This window comes from Myxine glutinosa, chromosome 7 (assembly GCF_964187855.1).
Source record: "Myxine glutinosa chromosome 7, kmMyxGlut1.1, whole genome shotgun sequence".
NCBI lineage: Eukaryota > Metazoa > Chordata > Myxini > Myxiniformes > Myxinidae > Myxine > Myxine glutinosa.
This window is the reverse complement of record NC_136267.1, coordinates 138,225,799-138,253,459: the sequence shown is the minus strand read 5'-3', so window position 1 is coordinate 138,253,459 and position 27,661 is coordinate 138,225,799. Positions and strand designations below refer to the sequence as shown.

General features: G+C 45.4%; 2 protein-coding genes across 22 annotated transcripts in view; one reads left to right on the top strand and one right to left on the bottom strand.

Annotated features, from left to right (window-relative positions):
• Positions 1 to 913: 913 nt before the first annotated feature.
• Positions 914 to 15,392, top strand: LOC137431680 (uncharacterized). Of its 20 annotated transcripts, XM_078782321.1 has the most exons (9): positions 1,032 to 1,064; positions 1,177 to 1,227; positions 1,359 to 1,431; positions 8,902 to 9,100; positions 9,274 to 9,424; positions 9,554 to 9,661; positions 9,881 to 10,039; positions 13,749 to 13,890; positions 15,047 to 15,392. In XM_078782321.1, exons 3-9 carry the CDS (start codon positions 1,392 to 1,394, stop codon positions 15,205 to 15,207), a joined length of 960 nt encoding a protein of 319 aa, XP_078638447.1. In that variant the 5' UTR covers positions 1,032 to 1,064; positions 1,177 to 1,227; positions 1,359 to 1,391; the 3' UTR covers positions 15,208 to 15,392. The 20 variants fall into 20 exon arrangements, with proteins under 20 accessions (XP_078638446.1, XP_078638457.1, XP_078638449.1 ...); XM_078782320.1 differs by lacking the exon at positions 1,177 to 1,227 and having other exon boundaries at positions 914 to 1,064; XM_078782331.1 differs by lacking the exon at positions 1,177 to 1,227 and having other exon boundaries at positions 985 to 1,064; positions 8,935 to 9,100; positions 9,277 to 9,424.
• Positions 15,393 to 19,810: 4,418 nt separating this feature from the next.
• Positions 19,811 to 27,661, bottom strand: part of ZFC3H1 (zinc finger C3H1-type containing) — a 126,120-nt gene continuing 118,269 nt past the window's right edge. For both annotated transcript variants that reach the window (XM_078782334.1, XM_078782335.1), the window contains 3 exons: positions 23,114 to 23,153; positions 22,397 to 22,459; positions 19,811 to 20,809 (listed from right to left, as the gene is read on the bottom strand). In XM_078782334.1, the coding sequence (XP_078638460.1) occupies positions 20,627 to 20,809; positions 22,397 to 22,459; positions 23,114 to 23,153 (286 nt within the window). In that variant the 3' untranslated portion in view covers positions 19,811 to 20,626. The remainder of the gene's footprint in view (positions 20,810 to 22,396; positions 22,460 to 23,113; positions 23,154 to 27,661) is intronic.

Below are 27,661 nucleotides of genomic sequence, written 5' to 3'. Positions count from 1 at the left end.
CGGATGAAAATGAAAGCCTTGTATGTGGTGAGGAGTTCAGGTGTGCCAAGGAAGGACTTCGCACGACGGAGAATGCCCAGTCGGTGATTGGCTTTGGAGGCCAGCTTGGAAATGTGGTTTTCCCAGGAAAGGTTTTATGGGCTGCCATGATTGGCCAGACTCTCGGCCCGAGAGGTATGTGCACTCACCTGAGGTGTGTAGCCTCGGCCGATCTACAAACTGTCATACTGGTGTTTCGAAGGCAGCGGAGATACATCTGCCAGCATTCCTTGGTGAACGATCAAGATCCAACGGTGTGCTTCGCTTCGCAAGTAGTAGGCGAGCTATCTCCAGCACCCTGAACAAATTACAAATCCATACTTTAACCTAGCTACCCGGGGCACTGCATCAACGACATGGGAACATTACAAAGTCATAACTTACATCAACTTTATATTTACAAATGTGCGCCGACAGGGATTTGGAACCGCAAAACTGCAGCAGGGAAGAATCCTGAACCACTCAGCAGAAATGAAGCTTCAAATGAAGCATCTACATGTACGCAGGGGCGCCGTAAGGGGGGGGGGGAAGTTAGGATGATTCCAAGGGCCCTGCACTGACACTCTGACGGGCCCTAAAAATTATGAGAACATTAGGGTAAAAATGTGCGCACGTGCCTCATAGGGGCCCATTGTGATATCTTTTCATGGGGTCCAAAATCCCTAGTGGCGCCCCTGCATGTACGTATATTTCCCCCTCTCGCTCCTCTTCATCTTTCTTGATTACACGGAACAGATACGATTGCACACGAGCGATTCCCCTTGAGGTGCATTGAAACGATTTTTAAGCTCGGCTATGATTCCATATTGTTTGCATTAATTTTTCTTCGCCACGTTTTTTTTTTACTTTTCGTAAGGAGTCGATTAGACTTATCACCACGAAATACCATATCGTATATTGAGGTACAATTTTATTTAACATTCCAAAACCTAATCAATAAATGTTACAATAAAATTTTTTTGCAAACTGAATTCGTATTACGGTAAGAAAGTATTCTTCGGAGAGAGGAAGAACAGCTTCAACAGGTACATTGTGCGTTCGCTTCCGTTTTCATATGTACAAGCTTGATTTCAACCCTTTGAGAACCTTTTTTATTAGTCGTTCAGGAGTTGACCAATTAACCGAATGTCTGTGGAGAACCTCCAGCAAATGTAATTGGCAACGTCACCGCCGTTGGGATGCTGCAGCGTAAGTGGTTACAAACACCTTTTAATTTTATGCGATAGCAAATGTCGATTGACTCGGCATTCAATTATGAATAATGTGTGTTGGTTGCATCACGAGTGACGTGTAGAGATGTGCGCCTGTGCCCATGACAGGTGACTGACTATCCAACCCTCCAATGTAAAGGCATGCACCGTGGCAAAGGAAACAAGAACAGCACTCCGCCAGGTGAACAGTTTACGTTTTGTATCCCAGAAAATCACAAAACAGAATCACATTTAATCAAAATCATCCGCCCACAACTTTTTGAGATACCCTACTTTGTATCATTTGTGGCCATATCTCCCAATGGTGAAGAATCACTTTATAATAATAATAATAATAATATTTATTTTATATAGCGCTTTTCAAGAAGCCCAAAGACGCTTTGACAGAGTACAAAAAAACAAGTGCAAAAAGACAAAAATCAATAGGTAAATATTTAAAGCAAAAGGAGGGAGAAGGAGAAGAGATAGTCAGGGGTTAAATGCTGTGGGTTAAATGTTGAATGCAGTGTTGAGCAGGTGGGTCTTGAGTGATGTTTTGAATGTGGTGAGTGAGGAGGAGTCTCTGATGGTGTGAGGTAGTGAGTTCCAGAGGGTGGGAGCAGCGATGGAGAAGGCCCTGTCCCCCCAGGATCTGAATTTGGTCCGGATGGGGGGGGGGGGGGGGGTCAGGAGGTTGGTACCAGCAGAGCGGAGGTTGCGGGTGGGAGTGTGTCTGGAGAGGTCAGCCAGGTAGGATGGGGCCAGGTTATGGAGGGCTTTGTAGGTCAAGAGGAGGATTTTGTACTGGATTCTCTGGGGGATGGGGAGCCAGTGAAGCTTGTAAAGGACGGGGGGTGATGTGGTCACGGGTCCGGGAGTGGGTGAGTAGACGGGCAGCGGAGTTCTGAATGTATTGGAGTTTATTGGTGATTGTTGAGGGTGAACCAAAGAGGAGGCTGTTGCAGTAGTCCAGACGGGAGGTGATGAAGGTGTGGATGAGGGTTTCTGCAGCCGTGGAGGAGAGGGATGGACGGAGACGGGCGATGTTTTTCAGGTGAAAGAAGGCTGTCTTTGTGATCTGTTTAGTGTATTTGTCGAAGGAGAGAGTTTGGTCAAAGATGATGCCAAGATTCCGGATGTGAGGGGAGGTGGATACTGGGAAATCGTCGATGTTGAGGGCAAAGTTATGGGTGGATTTGGTGAGCGTTTTTGGGCCAATGATGATTATTTCAGATTTATCATAGTTAAGTTTGAGGAAGTTGATTTGAAGCCAGGATTTTATTTCAGTGATGCAGTTTGTCAGGATAGAGTGGGTGGCGGTGGAGATGGACTTGGTGGAGATGAAAAGCTGGATGTCATCGGCGAAGCAGTGGAATTGGACCATGACGGCGGATTAAGTGACCAAGGGGGGACAGGTACAGGATGAAGAGGAGGGGGCCGAGAACTGAACCTTGGGGGACACCTTGTGGGAGGGGAGCAGTGGGGGATTTGCAGTTATTGATGGAGATGAACTGGCGTCTATCGGAGAGGTATGATTTGATCCAAGAGAGGGCAGTGCCGGTAATGTTAACGGTGGTTTCAAGTCGGGTGAGGAGGATGGTGTGATTGATGGTGTCAAAGGCGGCGCTGAGGTCGAGGAGGATGAGAATGTTGAGGTTGCCAGCGTCAGAGGAGAGGAGAAGGTCGTTGGTGATTTTGAGGAGAGCAGTTTCAGTACTGTGGTTGGAGCGGAATCCGGATTGGAATGTTTCATACAGGTTATTGGCAGAGAGGTGATGTTTAAGTTGAGTGGCTACAGCGCGTTCCAAAACTTTTGACAGAAAGGGTAGGTTGGAGATGGGTCTGAAGTTGTTTAGGGTGTCAGGGCTGAGTCCAGGTTTTTTCAGAATGGGGGTAACAGCAGCAATTTTGAGGGATGGTGGGACGATGCCTGTAGACAGGGAGGAGTTTATTGTTGCAGTGATAAGTGGAGAGAGAGCAGGAAGGGAGGCCTTGACAAAGCTGGAGGGGATGGGGTCAAGAGTGCAGGTGGCAGTTTTCATTCCTATGAGGAGTTCAGAGAGGTCAGTAGGGGAGACTGGGGAGAACTGAGACAGGGGTTGGCAGGATAAGGGGGTGCAGGTGGTTTGAGGGGGAGCAGGTGCGGTAGTGGTTAAGCTGCTGTAGATGTTGTCAATTTTGCTTTGGAAGAATGAAAGGAAGGAGATGCAGTTGTCTACTGTGAATGACTGGGTGGTGGTGTCCAGGGGGCTGAGGAGTTTGTTTATTGTAGAGAAGAGTGCTTTTGGGTTTCCAGAGCCAGAGTGGATAATTTGAGAGTAGTAGGCGGAGCGGGCGTGGGAGAGGGCATCTTTGTAGTGTTGTAGGTGGTCCTTGTAGGCTTGGGAGTGAATTGTGAGACCTGTTTTATTGCGGAGTCTTTCAAGTTGGCGAGCACGAGTTTTCATCAGGCGGAGTTCAAGGGTAAACCAGGGAGCAGAATGGGTGAAAGAAACCGTTTTGGTTTTTATAGGCGCAAGCTGGTCAAGGCAGGAGGAGAGAGTGTGGTTGTAGTAGTCAGTGAGGTCAGAAGGGGTGTGGAGGTCAACGAAGGGAGAAGTGGACATTTTTTCAGAGAGGGTGGATGAAAATGAGGTAGGTGAAAGAGCGTTTAGCTTACGGAAGTTGATAGTGCGATAATGCCTTGGTGCTGGGGTGGGGATGTTGATGGTCATAGTGATGGCTAAGTGGTCAGAGAGGGTGAGGTCAGAGCCAGAGAGATGGTGCAAAATTAATCCGGTAGAGCAGACAATGCCCAGAATGTGCCCACGGTTATGGGTAGGAAAGTTGACATGTTGAGTGAGGTTAAAGCAGGTGAGTAAATCAGTGAGGTCAGTGGTTATTGTGGAGTCAGTGGAGTCCATGTGGATATTGAAATCACCGAGGAGGATTGAGGGGGAGAGGGAACAGAGCTGGGTCAGAAAGTAGGAGAAGTCAGACAGGAATGATGGGTGTGGTTTGGGAGGGCGGTAGACGACAGCTATGACTGTGTGTGACCAGACAGTTTAAAAGCCAGGTGTTCAAATGATGGAGCAGATGAGATGGAGATGAGGCTGGTCTTGATGTCCTGTCGGTGAATTACGGCAATTCCACCACCTCGGCCCTCCGAGCGTGGTTTACTGATGTAAGAATATCCATTGGGTGTAGTGAGGTTGAGTGAGAAGTAGTCCAGAGGCTGTTGCCAGGTTTCAGTGAGACAGAGAAAGTCCAGTTTATTTTCCAGAATGTAGCCGTTCAGGATGAGGCTTTTGTTGTTGAGCGACCGGGTATTGAACAGGGTGAGCTTGATGTTGCTTTGTACGGTGGGGATGAACTCAGGTGATTTAGCCAGGGTTTGCAGACAGGAGGTGCGATCGTGTGCGTTGCTGTGACCAGGTGCGCTGGGACGATGAGTGGGAGTGCGCTGAGCTGACCAGAGTACGGGAATGAAGTGACCCGTTTGTAAATAAACAAACTTACGACCGGAGCCTCTATGAATGTATATGGGTCGTCGCAGGAGTCCGTGGGATTTGATTGCAGAGATGCATGATGGGGTGGAGTGAGTATTGAGCAGAAGAAGCCTTGCGGCGGAGTACCTTAGAGCCATGCCAGGCAGGAGCGAAGGGACTAGTAAGAGGCCAAGGTTGAGGAGGACGAGTAGGCCTTGCCGCAGCGGCAAACGACCGCAACCGCTAATCAAGCAAACCAAGACCGCAGCGGCAAACAGCCACAGCCGCAAACAACGGCCACAAACAACGGGAGCGGGCCTGAGGAAACAGTGGAAGACCCGGGCAGGCGAAGCCAGGAGCAGAGCCGGGACCGAGCAGAGGGCAGACCCAACGGCCAAAAAGCCGCCACGACCACCAGAAAAGCAGACTATACACAATGACCCAGTCGGAGAAGCGGCGAACAAATAACGCCAGCATCCTCTCCAGACCGGACCGGAAGCGGCAGCCCCGACCCAACCCCTTTAACTTTAAAAGTTAAATAATGCTCACATCGGAATCCATATTCAGATCTTCACCGAAATTGAATCGATTCGTCCTTGTCACACACCCAACCGGTCCACCAAGTTTCGTCCAAATCCGTCCACAACTTTTTGAGATATCCTGTGATGTATCGTTTTTGGTCCTATCTCCCACTGGTGAAGAATCACAAAAAATTATAGTGGCCGGATCCGAATCCGGATCTTCAACAAAATCTAATTATTTCATCCTTGTCACATACACCACCTCTCTGCCAAATTTGGTCAGGATCCGTCCACAACCTTTTGAGATATTTTGTTCACAAACGGACAAACAGACAGGGGTGAAAACATAACCTCCATCCACCTTTGGTGGTGGAGGTAACAAGAATGTTCCATACTAGCTCAAACGTGAAGAACGACAAGTTACACAAGAAGAGAAGGACCTTGGTATTGTTATATATAATAAAAGTGTGTGCGTCTCATTGCTCATCTCCAAATGAGGGTTTCAGAAGGTGCGGAGCCCTCTCGGTTCTCTATGTGTATGTGTGGGTATATATTGTTGCGGTTTTTAGAACCCCTCACTTTGTAAATACTTGGAAATAATATTCCATCATTTAATAAGGTTAAAGGTTGCACCCATAGTTAGGCCACAGCAACACATAGGACACCATAAGACTTTCAGTTATTTCCTTAGTATGTGTTTCAGATAAGGCTGTGTTCCCAATAGTTGAATCTGCGTTGCATTAATCAAATAAGATAGGCCCCCATTCGCTTCCTTTCCAACCTCTCTCTCCCAATTATATTACGCGCCTCCGCTTGCTAGCAGCGTTCGCTGCCTCGCTGAGCTTCTGCTCAAACAAACGCCATTAACCACGCGGTCAAGCTCGAGGAAGAAGGGGGCGGAGCGCTGGGAACGAGGCGTGGCCCTGTCAACTCGCCGTCAAGGGCGGAGCCGGTGAGCCCTCGCCAACCAACCAGGGCTGAGGTGAGCTCACTGGCGGGCGTGGTTTCGAAGAGCGCGGATTGATCTCAAAGCGCATTATATAAGCGCGCGCGAAGCCCTTTTACAGACTGCGTGAGGGAGCACATTTTGATACTGACTCGTTGGGAAAGGCGCTTTATGAACTTATTGATCGGGAGGCGCGCTTGTTTCAACGGACTGCGTGAGGGAGCACATTTTGATTCGGACTCGTTGGGAAAGGCGCTTTATGAACTTATTGATCGGGAGGCACGCTTGTTTCAACGGACTGCGTGAGGGAGCACATTTTGATACGGACTCGTTGGGAAAGGCGCTTTATGAACTTATTGATCGAGAGGCACGCTTGTTTCAACGGACTGCGTGAGGGAGCACATTTTGATTCGGACTCGTTGGGAAAGGCGCTTTATGAACTTATTGATCAGGAGGCGCGCTTGTTTCAAAGGACTGCGCCGAGACGCTGATTGCACGAACTGCCTGTGATACGAACCATTGATCGGGAGAGAGAGAGAGAGCTGGCACGTGCTACGTATTACGTACGCCGCATCCCAGTCCCCCCGATATATGTAACCGCGATATACGTCCGCTCGTGGTCAACAATACGCGGCGCGCTGCCTCCATCACCACCACGGCACGAGTCGGGACCGGACGAGGAGCCTGACCATCTGCCTGGACCTTCCCCCCCTACCAGCTACCATCCGTGTGAGTGTGTGTATGTTTGTCCAGGGTCATAAGTTAAGACTGTATAGAGAAGCCTGCCCTGTGTCCTTTTGTTTCTTCTTCCTTGTATATTCCTTTCGTTTCCTCTTCTTTGGGTCTTGTAAATAATTAATAAACCCACTCTTTGTTCTTATTTTCTGGGTTTCCTCTTATTCGATCGTTTTGGTCTTTTCTCGTTTGAGTACCAAGGTGTGGCATGATTTGGAAACCGCTCAGGATCGGGTTAGTCTTTGTTAATGGCTCGGGCCGCGGATTGCTAACCGCTCGGCAATTTTCATCTTATCCGTGGTTCGAGCGGGAGTTATTTCCCTGCTTTACGGTCGGGTTAGTAAGTAGGTATTTGGGACTTCATTGACCAATCACCCTAGCTAATTCCGACCGGAAGGAGCGTCATAGCTTCCAGGATTGGGGGACGGCCAGCTTAAAAGACAAGGGGATTAATCCCCCCATTGATAAGGGGAGCGCCGACCCCCGAATCCGCAACAATATATATATATATATATATATATATATATATATATATATATATATATATATATATATATATATATATATATATATATATATGTATATGTCTTTCCACAGTTTCTCTAAGGGTTTCAAATCTGGACTTTGGCTGGGCCACTCAAGGACTTTCACATTCTTGTAAAGAAGCCATTCGTGCTGCTTTGGCTGTATACTTGGGTCATTGTCCTGTTGTAATGCTAATCTTTGCCACCGTCTAAGGTCTTTTGCACTCTGAAGCAGGTTCTCCTCAAGGATTTGGCTCCATTCATTGTTCCCTCTATCCTTAAAAGTCTGCCAGTCCCTGCCACTGAAAAGCATCCACATAGTATGATGCTGCCAACACCATGCTTCATCGTAGGGATAGTGTTAGTTAGGTGATGAGCCGTGCTCAGTTTCCACCTGACGTACTTTCCACGCCCCCTCTTTTAATCGGTCGGTTTCCGATTCTCCCCCTTTCCCCGATTCCCCCGATCCGATTCTCCCCCACATCTCCCCCTCTTTCCCAACCCCAACTCTGTCCTCCCCACCTCAGCCTCCTGCTCAAAAAAGTAAATGGCCATTTCCACATCAAAACAGCAGAATATTTAACGCTTCCCCCTCCCCTATCAAGCTTCACAGAAACCCATCAGTCACCTGTCCAACTCACAATCCCATGATAGGTGGAAACCTCGTGGCATTGCAACTCTCAAGTGACCATGAGCATGTTAATTGTGCCAATAAACGACCCAAAACCAATGATCTTTTCCCCGATGGATATTATACATATCGTTCAAAATAAATAATGACGGATGTTTTCTTTCACAGTCGCAAGATTCCCGGAAGTCCTCGGCAAAAGACATGGGTTTTATGGTCGCTGGTCGAGCAGTTCAATAGAAAAAGTCAGACATAATAATAACAAGGACCTGCATAACCTCAACTCTAAAAGCCCTGCTTGAGGGAATGCCAGTTATTTAGGCGGACAACAGACCACTGCCTGGATCGCTGAGGCCTATCTTCACAAGGCCCATGACGCCAATCAGTTTAAAATCCTTATAACTGTTACTTTCGTCGTTTCACATTGAATGGGGAAACTGTGAGGGAGGGAATGGCGATTGTGAATACAACAGCTCCCAAAAGGTCATTGGCTTCGCATCGCATTAAATACCAACGTGGTGGCCGTATGATCTTTCATGTTGAAATTGTGGGTGGGCAGGGTGGAGCAGAATGTTACACACAGACACGCACAGCACTTTTTATAGTATAGATTAAAAAATAACCAGATTATGATTATTGGGTCACAGCATCGAGTCAAGGGCCGAGCTAGGAATGCCAAACAAATGACATTTTATCTGATGTTGGAGGCTCACTGTTCACGGAGCTACCACAGCTTATGGAAAAAAGGAAACCATCGAGTGATTACATAACCTGTAAAGGTAGTTTGGATTAACACAGGTGGGATCCTATTTGAAATATTTGACTTGCAGCAATTTATTTTCCATCTACAGGAAACTTGAAAATGTCCGACATATTGCCTTTAGAGTCAACCCTCATACCAAACTCCACCAATTCCGACCAGGGGTCGACAAGTTCTTTGGCTTCTTCTGAACAAATAGGCTCAGACCAGGATGTGCCACCTCCTTGTGACTTGAACAGGACGTTTCGAAATCGAGAGAATACTGGCATTCACGAAGATTCAGTGCCAAGGTGGGTTTGTGGTCACATCACAATGAATCTTTACTTCTTACAGCTCTATTATATCCGGTAGAATGGTCAAATTTGATTGATTTGTGTAAATTTCAACTGGTCTTTACTTGGTTTCAAATTACAATAATGTGAGATCCTTTGTTTCCTAATGCCCAACCTCTTCGGTTTCCTAGAAGCAGAGACAAAAATGGCAAGAAGAGGAGGTGCTCCACTGCAACACCTCTCTCTGTGGATTTTTCATCACTCAACCTCGCACCTTGGGAACAGTGGGTTGTATGTAAGGTTCAAGAACAACGGCGACAGCTTGAGAAGCAGGCCAAGGAGGTGGGAGACACTTTTGCGAAATGACGTGGAACATTACCAAATAATAATAAGCAAATTTAGGTTTTCCATGAACCTGTCCTAATTACAAGGCAGCTTTGCTCCAATATCCCTGGTGTTTTGAGTATGCAGGACAAGCAGCGAGAGGACGACACAAGGCGAAGAGAAGCCGAGAAAGCTGAGAGGAAACGTCTTTCAGAGCAGAAGCAGAAGGAATGGATTCGCTTTAAAGTCTCGGAGGTGGATTTAACCCTTGAATAAAACAAAAGTAAAGTTTAGATGTGGGCTGTAGTACGTCTTTACCATTGTGGTCTTGTGTAATAATAAAGTCAGGCTGCATTCCAAAACCGGATCGACCCAATTGTATAGATTTGACTAGTTTGACAAACTTTGCTCAGAGGATGAATGAAGTGTGCCATTCTGCAAGACAAGGTCTGTGCATGTGACTTATTTTCCCAGATGAAACGGGAAAAAATTTTGGCACAGCAGAAGGCCCAGGCACTGGAAGAAGCAAAAGCTGTTGAAAGGAGACAGGCCAACGAAAAATCCTTGCAGAAATACAACGCCTGGCTGGAGTGGAAGCGAGCAGAGAAAAGGGAGCACAGCCAAAGGGAGAAGGTGAGTTATCTTGCATCAGCACATCATGGCTTGGGATCCAAGGATCCTGAGTTCGTATCCCGGTCGATCATCGAATTAATGCCGGTGGGGGGGGGGGGGGGGGGGGTTTGACTCAGCCTGTCATGCTTCCGAGGTCGACAAATCGAGTACCAGCTCACTGGTAATTGGGGCACTGCATCGGTGGCACAAACGCGCTTCCAGAGAAATTATGGAAACCAGACAAACTAGGATGTTTCCTCTTAAAGGTGCTCACATTATAAAGCAGACTGATATCAATGTTCGTTACATGTATTTTAATAGCAGGTCCTTGTCAAATCTCCAATTCCTTATTTAGTTATTTTTAAAGGCACACTTGACCCTGGCCATCTTTCATGAAAAAGGCCAAAGTTTTAATACACAACTTTTTTTTTTTTGGAAATTGTGATTCTGGAAGTGGGGACACCCCCAAGGCCAATTAAACCCCATCATTGCAAACATTTTTGCAGGAAAATTGAAGCTTCAAAAGTATGATGTATTTGAGCTGCACACACACACACACACACACACACACACACACACACACACACACACACACACACACACACACACACACACACACACACACACACACCTGAGCTGCTTGACAAGTTTGCACAGATCAAAGCCGATATGAAATCTCACAATGTTGCGCTCAGATTTTCGATGCAAGTCAGGGAACATCCTTCTAAACCCCAATTTCAATACACAGTCGTGGCCAAAAATATTGGCACCCGACTACATTTTTCAAACGATGCACAATTTCTCCCAGAAAATTGTTGAAATAAAAATATATTTTGGTATCCACTTGTGTATTCATTTCGTTTACAGTGGAACAAAACAGGAAAAAAAAGCTGAAAAAAATTACTAAATCTTAGCTCATTTCATTCCACACAGAAATCCTAAAATGGCCTGGACAATATTATTGGCACCTTTTAGAAGTTGTTAGAAATAATTAGATTTCAAGCATGTGATTCTCCTTTACTTTGGAATTGAACTCACATGTGGTGAGTTACAGGTGCCTGCAATATAAAAATCACACATTCAACCAGTTTGAATGGAGAAAATGAGTCATTCCCCTGTTTTGTGGCACTGTGTGTACCACAGTGAGCATGAAGAAAAGAAAGAAAACCACAGAATTGTCTGAGGAGGTCAAACACAAGATTGTAGCCAAGCATGGATAATCTCAAGGCTACAAGTCCATCTTCAAAGACCTTGATGTTCCTGTTTCCTCCATACGCAATGTTATCAGGAAGTTTAAGGCCCATGGCACTGTCGCCAACCTCCCTGGACGTGGCCGCAAGAGAAAACTTGATCGAAGATTGCAGTGAAGGATTGTTTGAATGGTGGAGAAAGCACCTCGATCAACTGCCAAACAGATTCAAGCTGACCCTCAGACACAAGGTACGACAGTTTCAACTCGCACCATCCATTGCCAACTCATGAAAGAGGGTTTGTTCTATGGTAGGAGACCCAGGAGGACCCCACTGCTGAGAGTGAGACAAAAGAAAGCCCGACTGGTGTTTTCCAAAACACACCAAAATAAGCCAAAATCGTTCTGGGAGAATGTCCTATGGACAGATGAGACCAAATTAGAGCTTTTTGGTAAAGCACATCATCTCTATGTTTGCAGAAAACAAAATGAAACCTTCAAAGAAAAGAGATCAAACTTCCTTCAGTTTGACCTTCTTTTCAAACAGAAGCTTCCCTACAGTCCAACATGGAGGATGTTCAGTGATGTTTTGGGGTTGCTGTGCTGCCTCTGGTACTGGGTGCCTTGAATGTGTGCATGGCATCATGAAATCAGGAGATCAGGAGATCACAAAGGCATTTTGTAGCCCAATGTTCAACCCAGTGTCAAAAAGCTGGGTCTTCATTGATGGTCATGGGTCTTGCAGCAGGACAATGACCCCAGACACTTCAAAAAGCACCCAGAAATGGTTCAAGACAAAACACTGGACAGTTCTGAAGTGGCCAGCAATGAGTCCAGATCTACATCCCATTGAACACCTGTGGGGAGATCTGAAAACAGCAGTTGGGAGAAGGCATCCCTCAAATCTGGGAGAACTGGAGCAGTTTGCACAAGTAGAGTGGGCCAAACTGCCAGTAGAGAGGTGTAGGAAAATCATTCATGGGTAGAGAAAGTGCTTGACTGCAGTTATTTTTTCCAAAGTCTGTGCTACCAAATATGAAGTCTCGGGTATCAATAATTTTGTCAATGCCATTTCTTTTTTTTCTGATTTAAAAGGATATATTAAGTTCTGAATCAAAAACAAAGGTTCTGTAATATTAACAGTGAAGTAAAGAATTGTGGAGACCAAATACTTTTGTCAATTTAAACTTATTTTTAGTTACGTATTTGTTATTTTTGTTTTTATTAGTTATTTGAAAAAAGTGCAAGGGTGCCAATATTTTTGGTGAAGACTGAATTAAAGGGGTACTCGAACCGAAAACAAATGCTAAACTGCTTCGGATGTCAATAGATTCCTCCTTTCTGTCCAATATCTATAACTTACCTTTGTGTAGCTCCCACCTCGAATGGCCTTAAATAAAAGTTGAGTTTCAATGTTTCTAGGTGACCAGATATGTTCAAATCCATGAACGGCTTGCTATGCTTGCCAAACCAGCGGTTCCATATTAACTGCTTTGCAAACTGCTTGGGAACAGAAAACGCCCCATTTACACACACCTTCACACTCCTACAATCAACCAAACTGTAAAAGGTCACTTTTAAAGTAAAAGGTCCAACAGTAACATTACAAATATGGCATCCAATAATTACCAAATATCAAGTTTGTCATTTTGTGTTTCAGCAATTAAAATAACGTTTTATGACTCCGTCAAAGGCATTGTTTTTGCGTTGTCTGTCCGTCCTTGATAGATTTGTTACCGCTACAACTTACGAATGACTGAAGAAGCCAAACCTGGTACATGTATGTATAATGATGTAAAGATAAACGGATTAGATTATGTGGTCAAAGGTCAGAGGTCCCATGAGGTAAAAATTCTGTTGCCGAGCTAACTTTGGAACCAGTGATGGGATTTTGACCAAACTTGGTACAAGTATATATTGTGATGTAAAGATTAATGAATTCGATTTTGGCATCAATAGGTCAAAGGTCAGAGGTCAGAGTCTAATAGGTTTTCGTTACCATGATAACTTAACGGCTGAAGGGAACCAAATCAAACTTCATACAAGTATTATAATAATGCAAAGAGGAACATATTAGATTACGGAGTCAAGTGGTCAAAGGTCAGGGGTCGTATTGGGTAAAAATGTTACCGACCTTACTTGTGAACCAGTGATAGGGATTTTGACCAAAGTTGGTATAAGTACATATGATGACATGATGAACCTTATAATTTGGCAAAGGTCAGAGGTCATGTCATGGTCATCAAGTAAAAATGTGATATTTGAAAACAGCTGAAGGGATTTAAATCAAACTTGATACAAGTATGTATAATGATGAAATGTGGACGAAGACATATTGGTGAACGTTGCAGAGTACCATTCTAGTTATATATATAATGGCAGCTCACAAAGTATTGCATCTGCAACCACAATTTTGGGTACAAATCCTTTAGGGTTTTTCCTGGAATGGTGAATATGTAACACCAAATAGAAAATTTGGGAGGAGATAAATATGGAGCTTCCTCGAAATCTGTCATGCGGATTGACTCGTCCACATTACAGGAGCATGTAGAAAGGATCGAGAAAGAGAAGCAGAAGCAGAAGGAACAAGCAGAGCAAGCATTCCACTCTTGGCAACAGAAAATAAAGCATCAGCATCACCCCAAGCCCCATGCTCTTGCCTATATCAACGGACACATCGTGGGTAAGATTTCCAGAACTCGGCATTTACTGCAATGTATTTAACTCGGGATTCTAGCCAAACACTGCCTCGGGGCACATCAGGCGATTTATTCATGCTTGGGGAAAGCCATTTGTATATGCTACAATACCTCCGTTGCCTGGTATCCTGTCCTACAGCTTACAACTGCATCGACAGTACAGTAAATTTTGCTTGGGAGGGGACAGGGGGGAGGTGAAGCATCCCTAAAAATTAGGGGTATACCATAAACGTCACTTCCGCTCTGAGAACTAACCTGCACATTGCTGCCACCATTATGGGAGACAAAGGCAGGTGTTTACAACAATAACTATATACAATCAGGCGTGTGTAACGACCATTTCATCAATGGTAAGTATTTCCCCATGCTAGACTCAGGATTGAATACATTTCGGTGTTGATCTGCACGTGTGTCTGCCAGGGCCGTTTAGCTGTCACGTTTGTTTGTCTCCCATAATGGCAGCCGCGTCTCTGATGTCAGAGCGACGTGGCATCATTGCATACTGCCTATATCATGCTTCACCTCATGAAGAAGAAACTTTTATGCTTCGAATATAAACTTCAAATGTTTCACTTGGAGGAAGCGATTTTGTTTGGTTGAAATTATCTCGAGGTTTAGTGGCCGTTGTTTTTAACTTGCACGGCCAGTGTTAAGATTTTCCTGCTGAAAGATTCTGCTTGTCCCGATAATCTTTGTTTAATTCCGTCAAGATCATGGTGCAAAAAGCTGCTTTGGAAGGGGAGACACTGGAAAGACCATTCCCAGCCCAACTTCACGGATGTGGAGTGACGGGGAAGCTCAGGCTGAGGCCGTGACATCACGTGTTCAAAACGCTCTTTGCTTTATTACCAAAGCAAGAACCTATGCACCAGCTCCTCAACCCTTAAAGTCGTAACTACATCGTTTACATTTCAGCAATCCACAATGAACGCAAAAAAACCCAAAAAACTAACGAATAATTTTCTTCCACAATTGGCTTGTCACCAGGATATCTTTTTATACCATATTTGTTCATCCTTATGCAAATCAACTTTGCTCCAAAATAAGGAACTCTCCCACCATTTATACTGGTATGGCAGGTGATTAAGCTTGAGATTATAACACCATAAATTAATAATCTTCAACCACTTCTCTCCACAGACTATTTCAGCAACAGCCCCTTTCGAACACCAGCTTTTTGTAACCCCATCCCTTGGAAATCAGACGATTGCCCACCTGCACCAACCAGTCTTCCACGTGAAAAAGCACCTGCGTACCTATCCAGAAGGCAGAACGCAAGAAACACCCACTTGCTCAGCTGACCCACACAGCCAATAAGTGGGATGTACACTTGTGGAAATGATTGGAAAAAAAAAAAAGGAAATGAGTTTGTACAAATGTTCATAAATGTTAACTTATCAATTGTATAAATTAAAGATAATTTCATTTCAAGAGGCAGTTGTTTATTGCATTAAATGTCACTGCAGGTTTCCACCTGTATTTGTTACATTTTTTTTTTTCATGTTACCTTTACCTTTTTATATTTTCCTGGACATTCTAGACTTTTTTTTTTTAACAGGGTCTAAGGCCAATATCTCGGCTCATAAAAGAGTGAAGTCAGAGGTTAATAAATAGCACCACAATGTGGGCATAACCCCTCAGCCCATGTATGGTGGAAACCAATTTCAAGATGGCTGCCGTGGCGGCCATATTGAAAATCGCAGCGTGCCCATTTTCGAAAGGAACCTTCCTCCACTCAACCCCAACACACACTGCAAAAATGGATTTAATCGGACAAGCCGTTCTCCTTGAAATTGACAGAAACCAAAAGTTGACGGACGCCCGGACAACAATACCCCTTAGCCCAATTTGGGCTGAGGGGTGAAAAGGGGATGCACTGAAAAAGGGTTACGTTTTTGACAGGCAAGGTAGTAAAAGGCGAAAATTTGAAAGTGAGGAAGGAAGGAAGGAAAAAACCATGCAAAATAATGAAGTTAGTGGGGGTAAAGTTCAATGTTGGGGTGGGGGGAACATGAGATGATGGTGCACAGCTTTCTTTAAGTTTGAGAAGGAAGTGTACAATTGAACAGTTAAAAAATAATAATTCCATAAACAGGAGAAATGAGGACGCAGTGAAAATGTTATGAGCCAGTATTTGGGGGTTTAACAAGGAGGGTGTTACTGAAAGATCCAGAAAAGGTGGTAAAAAGCTTAAACTACCCACCTCAACAGAGGCAGCCCTTTGTCTTGTCAACCCCAATGCCTCTTCCTTTCAAAAGCAGTCACTTTTGGCTTGTGCAATGGGCCGACACTCATTGTAATGTGGAGGACATAGTAAGTTCCTTCCACCCAGGAAGAATAAAACTCGACAGGTCTGGTCAGAAAACAGACTCTGGAGAAAGGTGCTCTGTACTATGTACTCTACTCAATGGCAATTACTTTTCCACAAATTCACATTTGGACGCAATTAGCCAGGTTACGGCAGATGATGGATGTCCGATTGAACAACTTACTTCGTTCCCCTCAAGCATTGCCACAATCATCATAACCTTCCCAAAGCATTCATAAACCAACAACGAACGAACCAACGCTGGCATGAACAGGGTAGCAAGAAGACTCGTATAGGTTGCTTCAAAGTTCTCATTGTTATGGTTTCATCCTCCAAACAGAAGCAAAGCAGTCTAATCTATAATCTTGCATTTGACAAATTATAGATCTAAGTCCAAGCTGGACAGCCAAGTCACAGCACTGTCTGTTAGGTGGATTGCCCTAAATCCTTCATGAAACTTCCATATGTGACGCTCATTCACTGTGATGAATAGTCTGATCTGAGTGACGATCAGATCAGACGGAAGCCTCTCCTCAGTGAAAGGCACATGAAAGCCCACTTGGAGTTTGCAAAAAAGCACCTAAAGGACTCTCAGACTGGATTCTGTGGTCTGATGAAACCAAGATTGAACTGTTTGGCTTCCGTCTGGCCACTCTGCCATAAAGCCCAGATCGGTGGGGTGTTGCAGTGATGGTTGTCCTTCTGGAAGTTTCTCCCATCTCCACACAGGATCTCTGGAGCTCACCCAGAGTGACCATCTGGTTCTTGGTCACCACTCTTACCAAGGCCCTTCTCCCCCGATTGCTCAGTTTGGCCGGGCGGCCAGCTCTAGGAAGAGTCCTGGTTGTTCAAAACTTCTTCCATTTAAGAATTATGGAGGCCACTGTGCTCTTGGGAACCTTCAATGCAACAAAAATTTTTTTGTAGGCTTCCCCAAATCTGTGCCTCGACACAATCCTGTCTCTCAGCTCTGCAGGCTGTTCCTTCGACCTCATGGCTTGGTTTTTGCTCTGATACGCATTGTCAGCTGTGAGACCTTATATAGACAGGTGTGTGCCTTTCCAAATCATGTCCAATCAATTGAATTTACCACAGGTGGACTCCAATCAAAGTGTAGAAACATCTCAAAAATGATCAAGAGAAATGGGAGGCACCTGAGCTAAATTTCAAGTGTCATAGCAAAGGGTCTGAATACTTATGTCAATGTGATATTTCAGTTTTTTCTTTTTAATAAATTTGCAAAACTTTCTAAAATCCTGTTTTCTCTTTGTCATTATGGGGTATTGAGTGTAGATTGATGAGGGAACATATATGAATTTAAACGATTTCAGCATAAGGCTGCAACATAACAAAATGTGAAAAAAGTGAAGGGGTCTTAATACTTTCTGAATGCACTGTATAACATCATGCTTATCTGCTCTGCCAACACAAGTCAGTATCATTGATGTATTACAGGCCTACCTTTGCTCGTGCAACATGCAAAGAATGATAGCCATTCTTCACAAGAACAGCCACGTGACCGATCCACCCAGACTTCAACTAGTTGTAGGCATCCAAACTTTTCCATGCCATCACGTATATAGGCTTGGGATCTTGGGTTCGAATCCCAGTCGATTGCTGAATTAACGCCAGGGGGGTTGACTCAGCCTGTCATCCTTCCGAGGTCGGCAAATTGAGTACCAGCTTACTGGGATGAATGATCCCGGTGTGTACCCCGGTTTAGAATAGGTACACCGTATCCCTGCGCATCGTAAGAGGCGACTAAGGGTTGGCGCCAGGAAGGGCATCCGGCCATAAAAACATTGCCTCAAACAGGGAACCATGATTGTCATGGGGCCCGCAAGGCTCACCCATGCTCTCGCGGGGAAAATGGCCTTAAACGATCATTCATTCATATTCATTCACGTCTTCCAGGGTGTAAACACTTTTTGTAAACATCTATCTATAATTCCATTAATCTCTGTGTGTATGTGTGTTTGTATGTGTGTATGTGTGTATGTGTGTATGTTTGTCTGTGACCGCTGTTTCTCGACAACCACGGGTCCGATATACTTTAAACTTGCCAGGTATATTGCTGGGGACCCGAGGATGTGCCTTTTCAAGGTTTGAAATTAATCGGACAAGTACTTACCGAGCTATGGCGATTTAGCCGTTCGCCGTTCGCTTTGGCGTTGCGAATGGACCAAACCATTGCATGTAAATAGAGGGGGGGGGGGTTCTGTGGTCGTTGCGAATGGACCAAACCATTCATGTAAATAGAGGGGGGGGGGGGGGGTTCTGTGGTCGTTACTGCCACGTGGTTTCAAAGTTTTTTTTTGTTGTTGTTGTTTGCACGCATGTTTTTTTGCACCCACGTACGGGCACGCCCTAGGATGTTTACACACACACACCCCTACACAAATTTTTTTTTTTTTTTTTTTTGGCAAGGAACGGGCACCCACGTACGGGCACGTCCTAGCTTATATATAGTACGGGCATGCCCTAGTAATATAAAATTCACCAAGTCGAGATATAAAATGGTTGGAAAGTTTGTCTCGTTTCTAGACATTGTTGTATTCAGCAATTCCTCCAGGTCTGTGTTGCCTATAACTTGTGTTGTTATGTTGCTCCCCAGAGAAAGTGTCCAACGTATCGACATATCCAAGGTTTGATCCCTATTATTTGGCCGTGAAAGCACACAAAGCACATTAACTCAACCTAGCGCGAACGTGGGTGTTCATTTTTTTTTGTTTTTTTTAACTGTTGTGGAGCTAAGCTCTGCCTCCCTTGGATTGACGTGCTGGAGCGCCACTCTGCTGCGCTCTGAGTGGACGGCACCTCTGGTTGCCGAGATGGAAAGTGGGAACTGCAGTCTTAGTATGCAGTCTGCAGTCATAGTATGGCTTTGGGTGGAGGCACCAGTATTGCTCCATTACCTTCAAGTCCTGGGGAAGGGTACTGTTAAGATCTTCAAGGTTGATTGATTGGGTAGTAAGGGCTAGATCTGGGTAGGCAAACTTTCTGGAGGTGGTACATGGAATGTCACTCGTATATTTTGAGGAGGTTTGGAACCAAGACAGACCCTTGGGGAAGACAATCATTCAGAGTCCTCATGGAGCTTGCCTTCTCTCCGAGTGAAACCTTATATCTTCGATTGCTGGGCATAGAAGAAATGTCACGTATTGTGGCTTGGCGCTGGAAAGCTCTGGCAACTTTCAGCAGAAGACCATGTCGCCATAATTTATCATGTGCCGATGAAAGGTAAATTAGTGCAACACCTGTCTTGAGCACGCATTGGTAGCCAGTCTTAATGTGGGTGACAAGTGTTTGTTCCTTGGGATGGTTTGGCTGAATCAGTGGAGAGAGCCTGGCCAGAAGGACACACTCAAACAACTTGTATGTCGTACAAAGCAGAGATTTGGGCAGATAGATACATGGGTCAGCAGCAGGTTTCCCTGGAGTACAGCAATGACTTTAGCCTCTCTCCAGGTTGATCGTATAACTTCAGTTGCATGGGTGTTGGTGAAAGGATAAGCCAGTTCCACAAACACACAAAGCAAAGCAGTGCCAGTCCCCCAAACCAGATGCTTGCATTCAAAAGTACACAGGACAGTGAAGCAAATATATATATTTTAATATCAATAATGAACAAAATAATACAAGGATCTTTATCGAAATTCAAATTCAAATGGCAACGTCGGGAAAATGAAGGGCAGCTAAATATAGCTCCTTGAGTAGTTGACCTGTTTGAAACAGGCCAACAGTGAAGGTGCAAAGAAAACGGCTATTCCTGGCTGAGAAAGCAAGGATAATCCAGAATGGAGAACGTAATAGGACAGACCTCAGACGCACAAGTGGTTGTACTGTTCACCACCATGACACTTGCAATTGTGGACATCATTTGAATTTTATTCTTTGATCTCCGATGCAGATTTTCTGGAGAAGCAAACAAGAAATCCAGGTCACATGAAGCAATCCGTCTGAGTGCCATCATGTTGGCAATGACTGGGTGAAAGATCGAGGACATCTGCTGTGGCCGGATTCTTGCTTCGTTGACGTCTTGAACAAAACTTTTTTTTCTCTTTTTTTTTTTAAACAAACAAAAACATGGCAAGAAGTCCGATGTGGCCACGTGCATCGCCAAATGTGCGACGCATCCTCAAACGACAAGCTCAGGACCCTCACGTTGACCCAAGTTGTGCTGAGCAGAACTCGGAACACTGATGTGTGAATGTGTGTGCATGCGCGTGTGCGTGTGCATAGGCAGGAAGGACTGGTTGAAAAGCAATACTCACGTGTGCAACATGGTAGCTGCTTGCTGGTTTTGGGGAATTGGTGAGGAGGGGGGATAATGAGGAAACTGGGGGAGAAAGAAGGGTAGAGTGGGAAGGGATCCAAGGAAATAATTTTAATAAATGGTCCCAGGCTTTAAGTCAAGGCCTGAGCTGCGAATTTGATCCCACACCCTCGGCATCAGGCTGCCTTCTCCTGACTCCCGGTATCTCGGAAGAACTGACGAGGATTTCACCGAGATTCACACCCAGCACCTCGCATTGTGCCACAATGCGCTGCAGTCTCTCCTTTTTAGCACCGATGGCTGCTTCAAAAAGCAAACGCTGGGGAAAGCAAACAAGGAACCGTGAGAGCGAGGGGGTAGGATGCGCTGGATGTGCAGCAAGGAAGAGAAGTCATGCCAAGGAAATGTTTTTTTCGGAGGAGAAAGAACATTTGAAAAAAAAAAAAAAATCAATGAATATCACATTGAAGCAAGCAGTTTTCAGATTCCTTTCAATCGAGCTAAGGATACTAGTTTAGGTAATCCAGGTAGGTGTAAAGATTTCATATAAGGGATCGTTTCTCTGTATGCAGCTTCAACATGGGGACTGAAAATTTGATTCTCAGCTTCTACTGGATGAAATCAGCTGCAAATTTCAGAAGTAAATGCTTTGTATGTCGAGGTAATATGTTCCAAATTTCAGCAACATTCGTTTCCGCATTCTTGAGTTTTATGAGGAAAAACCCTCAAATCCACATTGGTGTCTGTCTGTCCGTCCGCAAAAAATGTGTTGGCACTCATATCTCAAAGGCTACACATTTACACCAGCTGAAACTTGGAATACACATTGGCCAATACGTCCAATGAATGGCTTTCCAAACAAATTCAAAATCTGCACTCATTAAGGGAATCTATGGCGGGTGAGGGGGAGGGGAGAAGGGGCAGGGGAGATTGAACCCCCCCCCCCCCCCCCCCCAAAATAGATATTTGCTCTCTTCTCCTAAACTACACACACGATTTTGATGACTTGGCTACAAGCTTCATATCTGATGCCAAACAAAGGTTATTGACTGCATAAACGTCTGTGCTCCATATGGGGGTGTAAGGGGGAGGGGGGGGGGGTGTTGCCCCACCAAAAAACAGGTATTTGCTCTCATCTCGAACTATGCACACGATGTTGATGAAACTTCGCCATAAGCTGCATGTCTGATGACTAACGATGGATTATTGACCGCATCAAAATCTGCGTTCTTTGAAGGGGTTCACAGGGGAGGGTGGGTTTGACCCCCCACCCCCTCAAAATAGGTATTTGCTCTTCTCTGAAACTACACACACTATTTTGATGAAACTTGGCTACAAGCTTCATATCTGATGCCTAACAAAGGTGTATTGACAGCATCAAAATCTGTGCTCATTTATGGGGGGGCTGGGGGGTTGGACGAGTGTTCATTAATACCACGAGCAAAACACTCGATCGTTAATCCCAAAAACCGAACCAATGGGATTTTCAATTATTGGATTGTGGGGGATTAATTGACATGACGTGTTTTGGGGGGGGGGGGGGGGGGGGGGGGAAACAAAAAAAAAAAACTTTCCTATTCCCACCAAAAGTTTCCCCAAAGGTAAACAAGGGTCAACGACAACAAAGTATGCACTGGTATCACAAAGTGATCAGAAAAGGCAGGGCAAGCTTGCCCCTCCATTCACTCACTTACAAAACTTTAGAGTTTCAAATTGGGGGCAGCAATAACCAGTGTCTGCTATACCAGCCCCCTGTAAACCAAATGACTTGGACAAAATAAATTCAATTCAAAAATACATTTTCACAGGAATCACAATGCAAGCGAAGTAACCTCCATAAATGAATAAGTTTCACTATTACAAAACCGGTGTCAGGTCAGGTAAGGCACGAGACGGAAGAGTTTACATCTTTCCAGAGGTTAGCACAGAGGGGCAGCCGATGCAGCGCTTCACGGAACAGCCAGCGTGTCTGTTGGGTGATTGGGCAGAAGGTAGATTGGACGTGGGAATGGGAATGAAGGCACACCAGGCACGTGAAAGCTTGGTACTACGTAAACTGACACGAGTGGGCAAGGGAAAGATATAACCGCAGCTAAGAGAAAGAAGTGGAAATGCATGCAGATATAACACAAAAAGAACCCTGGTTATTTTATCGCTGGAATGCTACCAAGAATCCCTCCATTTCCTTACTATGAAATGTATTGGGTGTGACAACATTTCACGTATTTCTTTTAAACAAAGAATGCGAGTGATTACATTGACCTGTCATCTCCCTGCAATCAAAATCACAGCATTCCCACAAATTCTCCACTGCAAAATTTATTTTAAAATCACATGCCTACGCATAAAACAGCAAATTGGTTAGTTTTTGTGAAACCCTCGACGCACGCTTAAATTAAATTGGCAGAATATTTCACAGCTTAAGCACCCAACCTACCTCCTCCCATTCTTCCACCTCTTATCCCTATGATTCCCAATCATACCAAACAATATCCCTTTATTTTCTCTATTCTTGGCAATTAATGCACACTTGCAATTACATTTTTTTTTTTTTTTTTTGTGTACATATGTAGAGCCCATAATTTAAGTCGTTTATTTTGCAACCAATGCAATAAATACTCACCGTCTTGCGTCTGCCACACTTGATCTCAGCTGCTACAGCTCTGAAATATAGAAAAGAAAACTGTGCAACAGTGAACACAACCTAAATACCAATAGTCATACACAACCTTAACCTAAATATCAACACAATGATATGCAACCTTTACCTAAATACCAACAGTCGTATTTATTTTTTTGGTATAAAGAATAGAGGCTCGTGTAAGAGCGAACACATTGAACATGGAAACATGCACAGACACATAAAACATGCAATGAGAGGGGGAGACAAGAGGGGGAGAGGGAAGCACACAAGCACAACTTTAGAGAATAGGGACGTCGGTAGATCTGTGGAAGCGGGAGGGCTGGGGGAGAAGGGAGGGGTACACGGTATAAAGCAAATGAACACAACTCGGAATTTCAGGAAAGAAGTTGGGGATTTAAGGAGGCGGATTTGGGGTGTTTTAACGGGGGTGGAAAAGATCAAGGTTTTGGATGGGGAAGATAAGAGATGGTGGTGAACAGCTGTTTGATAGACCTGGAGGGAGGAGAGGGATTGAAGAGAGTGTGGGAGTTTGTTCCAGAGTTCCAGAGGCAGGAGAAAAGAGGAATGAAAGAGTTGAGGTCACCAGAGAGTCTTGATTTTGGCAGTTTAACCATAAGAGGGTTGCTGGCAGATCTTGTGCGTCCTGCAGGAATATTTGGGGGACAGAGCACAGACAGCGCAGAGGGAGCAAGGTCGGAGAGGAGTCGGTAGAAGACAGAAAGACCACCTTCCTGCCTGCGGTGAGAGAGAGAAAGGCCCTCAGAATCAGCTTAATCGCGGGAGATTCCAATGATTCTGAATGCTTTGGTTTCAACCGCGTGAAGACGAGCAAGGTGTGAAGCAGGAGCACCAGCCCAGAGGGGAGAGCAGGATTCCATTGAGCTGCGGATGAAAACTTTGCATGTGGTGAGGAGCTCAGAAGTGCCCAGAAAGGACCTTGCACGACAGAGGATGCCCAGTCGGCGACTGCCTTTGGAGGCCAGCTTGGAAATGTGGTTTTCCCAGGAAAGATCATGGCAGATAGTGAGACCCAAAAGCTTGAGTGACAGAACTTCTTCAAGAGGATTGTTCAGAAAGTAGATGGGAGGGTTGTCCAGATGGTCTTTTCAGAGAGAAAGTGAGTGTGAGATTTGTCAGGATTGAAAGATATGTTCCACTTGTTTGACCAGTTTGTGATATTGTCCAGGTCTGCAGAGTGATGAGGCTGCTGCCTGCCGATCTGAGGGTTGGGATATGGGGCGGCAGAGAGTGGAGTCATCAGAAAAGAGATAGAGAGATTTTCCAGAGTCGGAGAGATCATTAATGAAGACCAGAAAAAGCACAGGGCCCAGAACACTGCCTTGGGGAACTCCAGCCTGAACAGGAAGGGGAGAAGAGAGAATTCCATTCAGGGCCACACGTTGACTGCAACCAGAAAGGACGTCTGCAAGTCATGCGTGGAGGTTTCCATGGATACCATACGAGGAGAGTTTGGTGAGCAGGGCGGGGTGACAGACCGTATTGAAGGCACGTGATATGTCAAGGGAGACAGCTCTGATTTCCTGTTTGGCACCGAGGACCTCCATCCATTGTTGAGACAGCAGAAGCAGCATGTCCAGAGGAGAATGACCTGGTCTGAATCCAAATTGATGATCGGATATAAGCCATTGGAGAAGAGGAAGGATTTGATGTCAGAAGTGATGATCGATTCCATGACCTTGCTGATTATTGGGAACAGGCTGATTGGTCTGTAGTTGCAAGGATCTGTTTTGGCATCTTTTTTGTGTAAAGCAGTAATGTTGGCTGATTTCCAAGCAGATGACCTTAAGCAAAAGAGAGGGTGAAAGGAACAGAGAGAAGGCGTGAAAGAGCGGCAGAACAGGATTTTAGGACCCGTGGGCTGATGCCGTCTGGTCCAGTTGCAGAATCAGAGTCGAGGATTGACAGAAACTTCTCCACCTTGCCAGGAGAAAAGGACAGAGTCCAGGAGCAACTGGGTTCGACTGGGTAAAGTGGGTACAGAGAGGGATGGGTTTGGGACAAGATTTTGAGACAAACACAGAGTTGGGGCATTCGGCTTTGTCATGTGCGGGGTCGGCTGTGTAGCCGTTTGAGGTAAGGAGGGGATGGAGAGGGGAACAAACACCAGAAACAGATTTGACCAGACACCACCAGGATTTGGAGGAGGGAGACAGGTTTGAGAGTTCAGTCTTGAGAGTAGAGTGATAGTGCTTCCTGGCTCTCCTGAGGGTAGACACACACTTGTTCCGAGCACAAGGGGAAGCACATGTACAACCTGAGCACATATACAACCTAAACCTAAATACTAACAGTTATATACAACCTAAACCTAAATACAAACAGTCACATACAACCTTAACCAAAATATCAACAGTCATACACAACATAAACCTAAATACCAACAGTCATATACAACCTAAACCTAAATACCAACAGTCATACACAACCTAAAACTAAATGCCAACAGTCATATACAACCTAAACCTAAATACCAACAGTCATAGACAACCTAAAACTAAATACTGTTATGTCGGGTGGGGTAGCAATATCTAGAGCCAGATAGATCTGAATAGGTAACGTGCTTCGTCTGTCGCGGTAAGGAATCTGACCTGCAATAAGTTTCATGTTTAGTCCGGTTTGTCGGGTTAAGATGTATACCTGTGAGCATACCAGGATGTTCGAGTGATCGGTAGTATAGGGATTAAAAGATAAACCCCTGTGTCAAACCTGGTAGCCAAACCCTTGTCCCTTTTGGCAATGCACCCATGTAGACACTTAGTTAGGCTCTTTATTGCAACACTAAATAATTCCCTTCCCTGACATGACTTTGGAAGACGAACAGGCAAGGGGGCCGGCTCGGGGTGCCGCCGCATGGACCGCGGCCAGCTTCATCTCCGCTGGGCCCCGCGTAGCACGCTACACGCACGAGCTATAACCACGCCCAGGAGGACTGTGATTGGTTGGTGCGGAAGGCGCGAATCAACGCGGAAGGCGCGAATCAACGCGGAAGGCGTGAATCAACGTGGAAGGCGCGAGGAGGGTCGGCAAACGGCGGGAAGCTGCGAGGCTCTGGTTGGGTGCCGCGCCGAGGCTGACGTCACCGCCAGAGGTTATAAAAAGAGCGCGCCGAACTCTGCGCGCAGATTCCTGGCCCTGGCAGTCCCGGTGCGATCCCGAGTTGAGTAGAGTCCTGTCCCTGGTTGAGTTGGCTCACAGTCTTGGCCGTGGTTGAGTTGGCTTGAGAGTTAGCTTGCGAGTCCGAGCCCGAGTGGAGTTCGCTTGCTTTGTGCATCCCTGCATTGGACCTTCGGTGCACGGACCTCGTGGGGGTCGACGAGCCTGGAGTGGGCGCTGGCCCGGGCCTTCGCGGTGCTGTGGTGTTGGAGCGAGGGGCCTCGTAGTGTGCAGCGGAGCTTGGACGGACAAAACGACAGGGACAGATAAGACCGAGCTCCACATTTTACAATTACATAACGGACGTGTTATTTTCGTGATTCATCCCCCTGTTTGTGTTTGAGGTCTGGTGTATGGGATCCCAATTTAGGAATTTTAGTTAATATCGCGTTTCCCTGTCCCTGCCTTTATTTAATAAACCCTTGTATTATTTTCACCTTCCATTCAAAAGCTTGTGTCCGTGTCGAGTTAATTTCCTTGCAGGATCGAAGCTGCAGTCGGGGCACTCCAGGTAAGCTTTTACCGCAGCTCCCACTTTCCTTCTTCCTCCCGCGCGACCATAGCAAAATCCGTATTGGCCGTCGCCTCAATTAAAGCCGTTTTCGGTCCATCCGCGAGCCTCTGGTATTAACCGGAGGCTACGCACGACAATACCAACAGTTATATACAACCTCAACCTAAATACCAAGTCAAATACAACCTGAACCCAAATACCAATACTTAGTCCCCTATTTACCGATGACGTGCATTCCTAAAAACCCTTGTGTAAATGGAAAAAGTTTAAATCAAAAGAAGTTTTTCCACAAGAATAATGCTAATAATTGAGGATGCGTTTCTGGCGGTAATTTTCGCCAAACGCAACGAAACTAAAGATATTAGAAAAGAACAAGTCAATACAGAACATATATATCTGAAGATGCCGAGCCGGTTTCATGCGTTGCTGGTGGAGTGTCGTTGACCCAATGCTGTCCTAGGCCTGCCAACAACAGGTGTGGTGAAACCTATTTGGAAAACTCACTTTCTCACAATTCTCGGTTCTCTGCTCACCATCACTCTTTCATTCCCCTTTTCTCCTGCCTCTGGAACAAATTCCCACACTCCCTTCAATCCCACTCCTCCCTCCAGGTCTTTAAAACAGCTGTTCACCACCATCTCTTATCTTCCCCGTATCCAAAACCTTGATCTTTTCTACCCCCGCTAATTCACCCCAGATCCACTTTTTTGAAATTCGAACTTCTTTCCTGGAAGTCCTTGCAGCGTCCATATGTTTTATACTTCTCCCACCTCCACCCAAGCCCTCTCCCTCCCACAGATCTCTCGATGTCCCTGCTCTCAAATGTTGTGTTTGTGTCC

Bases quoted from the DNA above. Each gene is read 5' to 3' on its own strand.
- LOC137431680 (XM_068123283.2), top strand. From the start codon at position 1,392: ATGCACCGTGGCAAAGGAAACAAGAACAGCACTCCGCCAG. The intron at 9,101-9,273 runs GTGGGTTTGTGG...TCGGTTTCCTAG, and splicing joins CACGAAGATTCAGTGCCAAG to AAGCAGAGACAAAAATGGCA. The intron at 9,662-9,880 runs GTGGATTTAACC...TTATTTTCCCAG, and splicing joins TTCGCTTTAAAGTCTCGGAG to ATGAAACGGGAAAAAATTTT.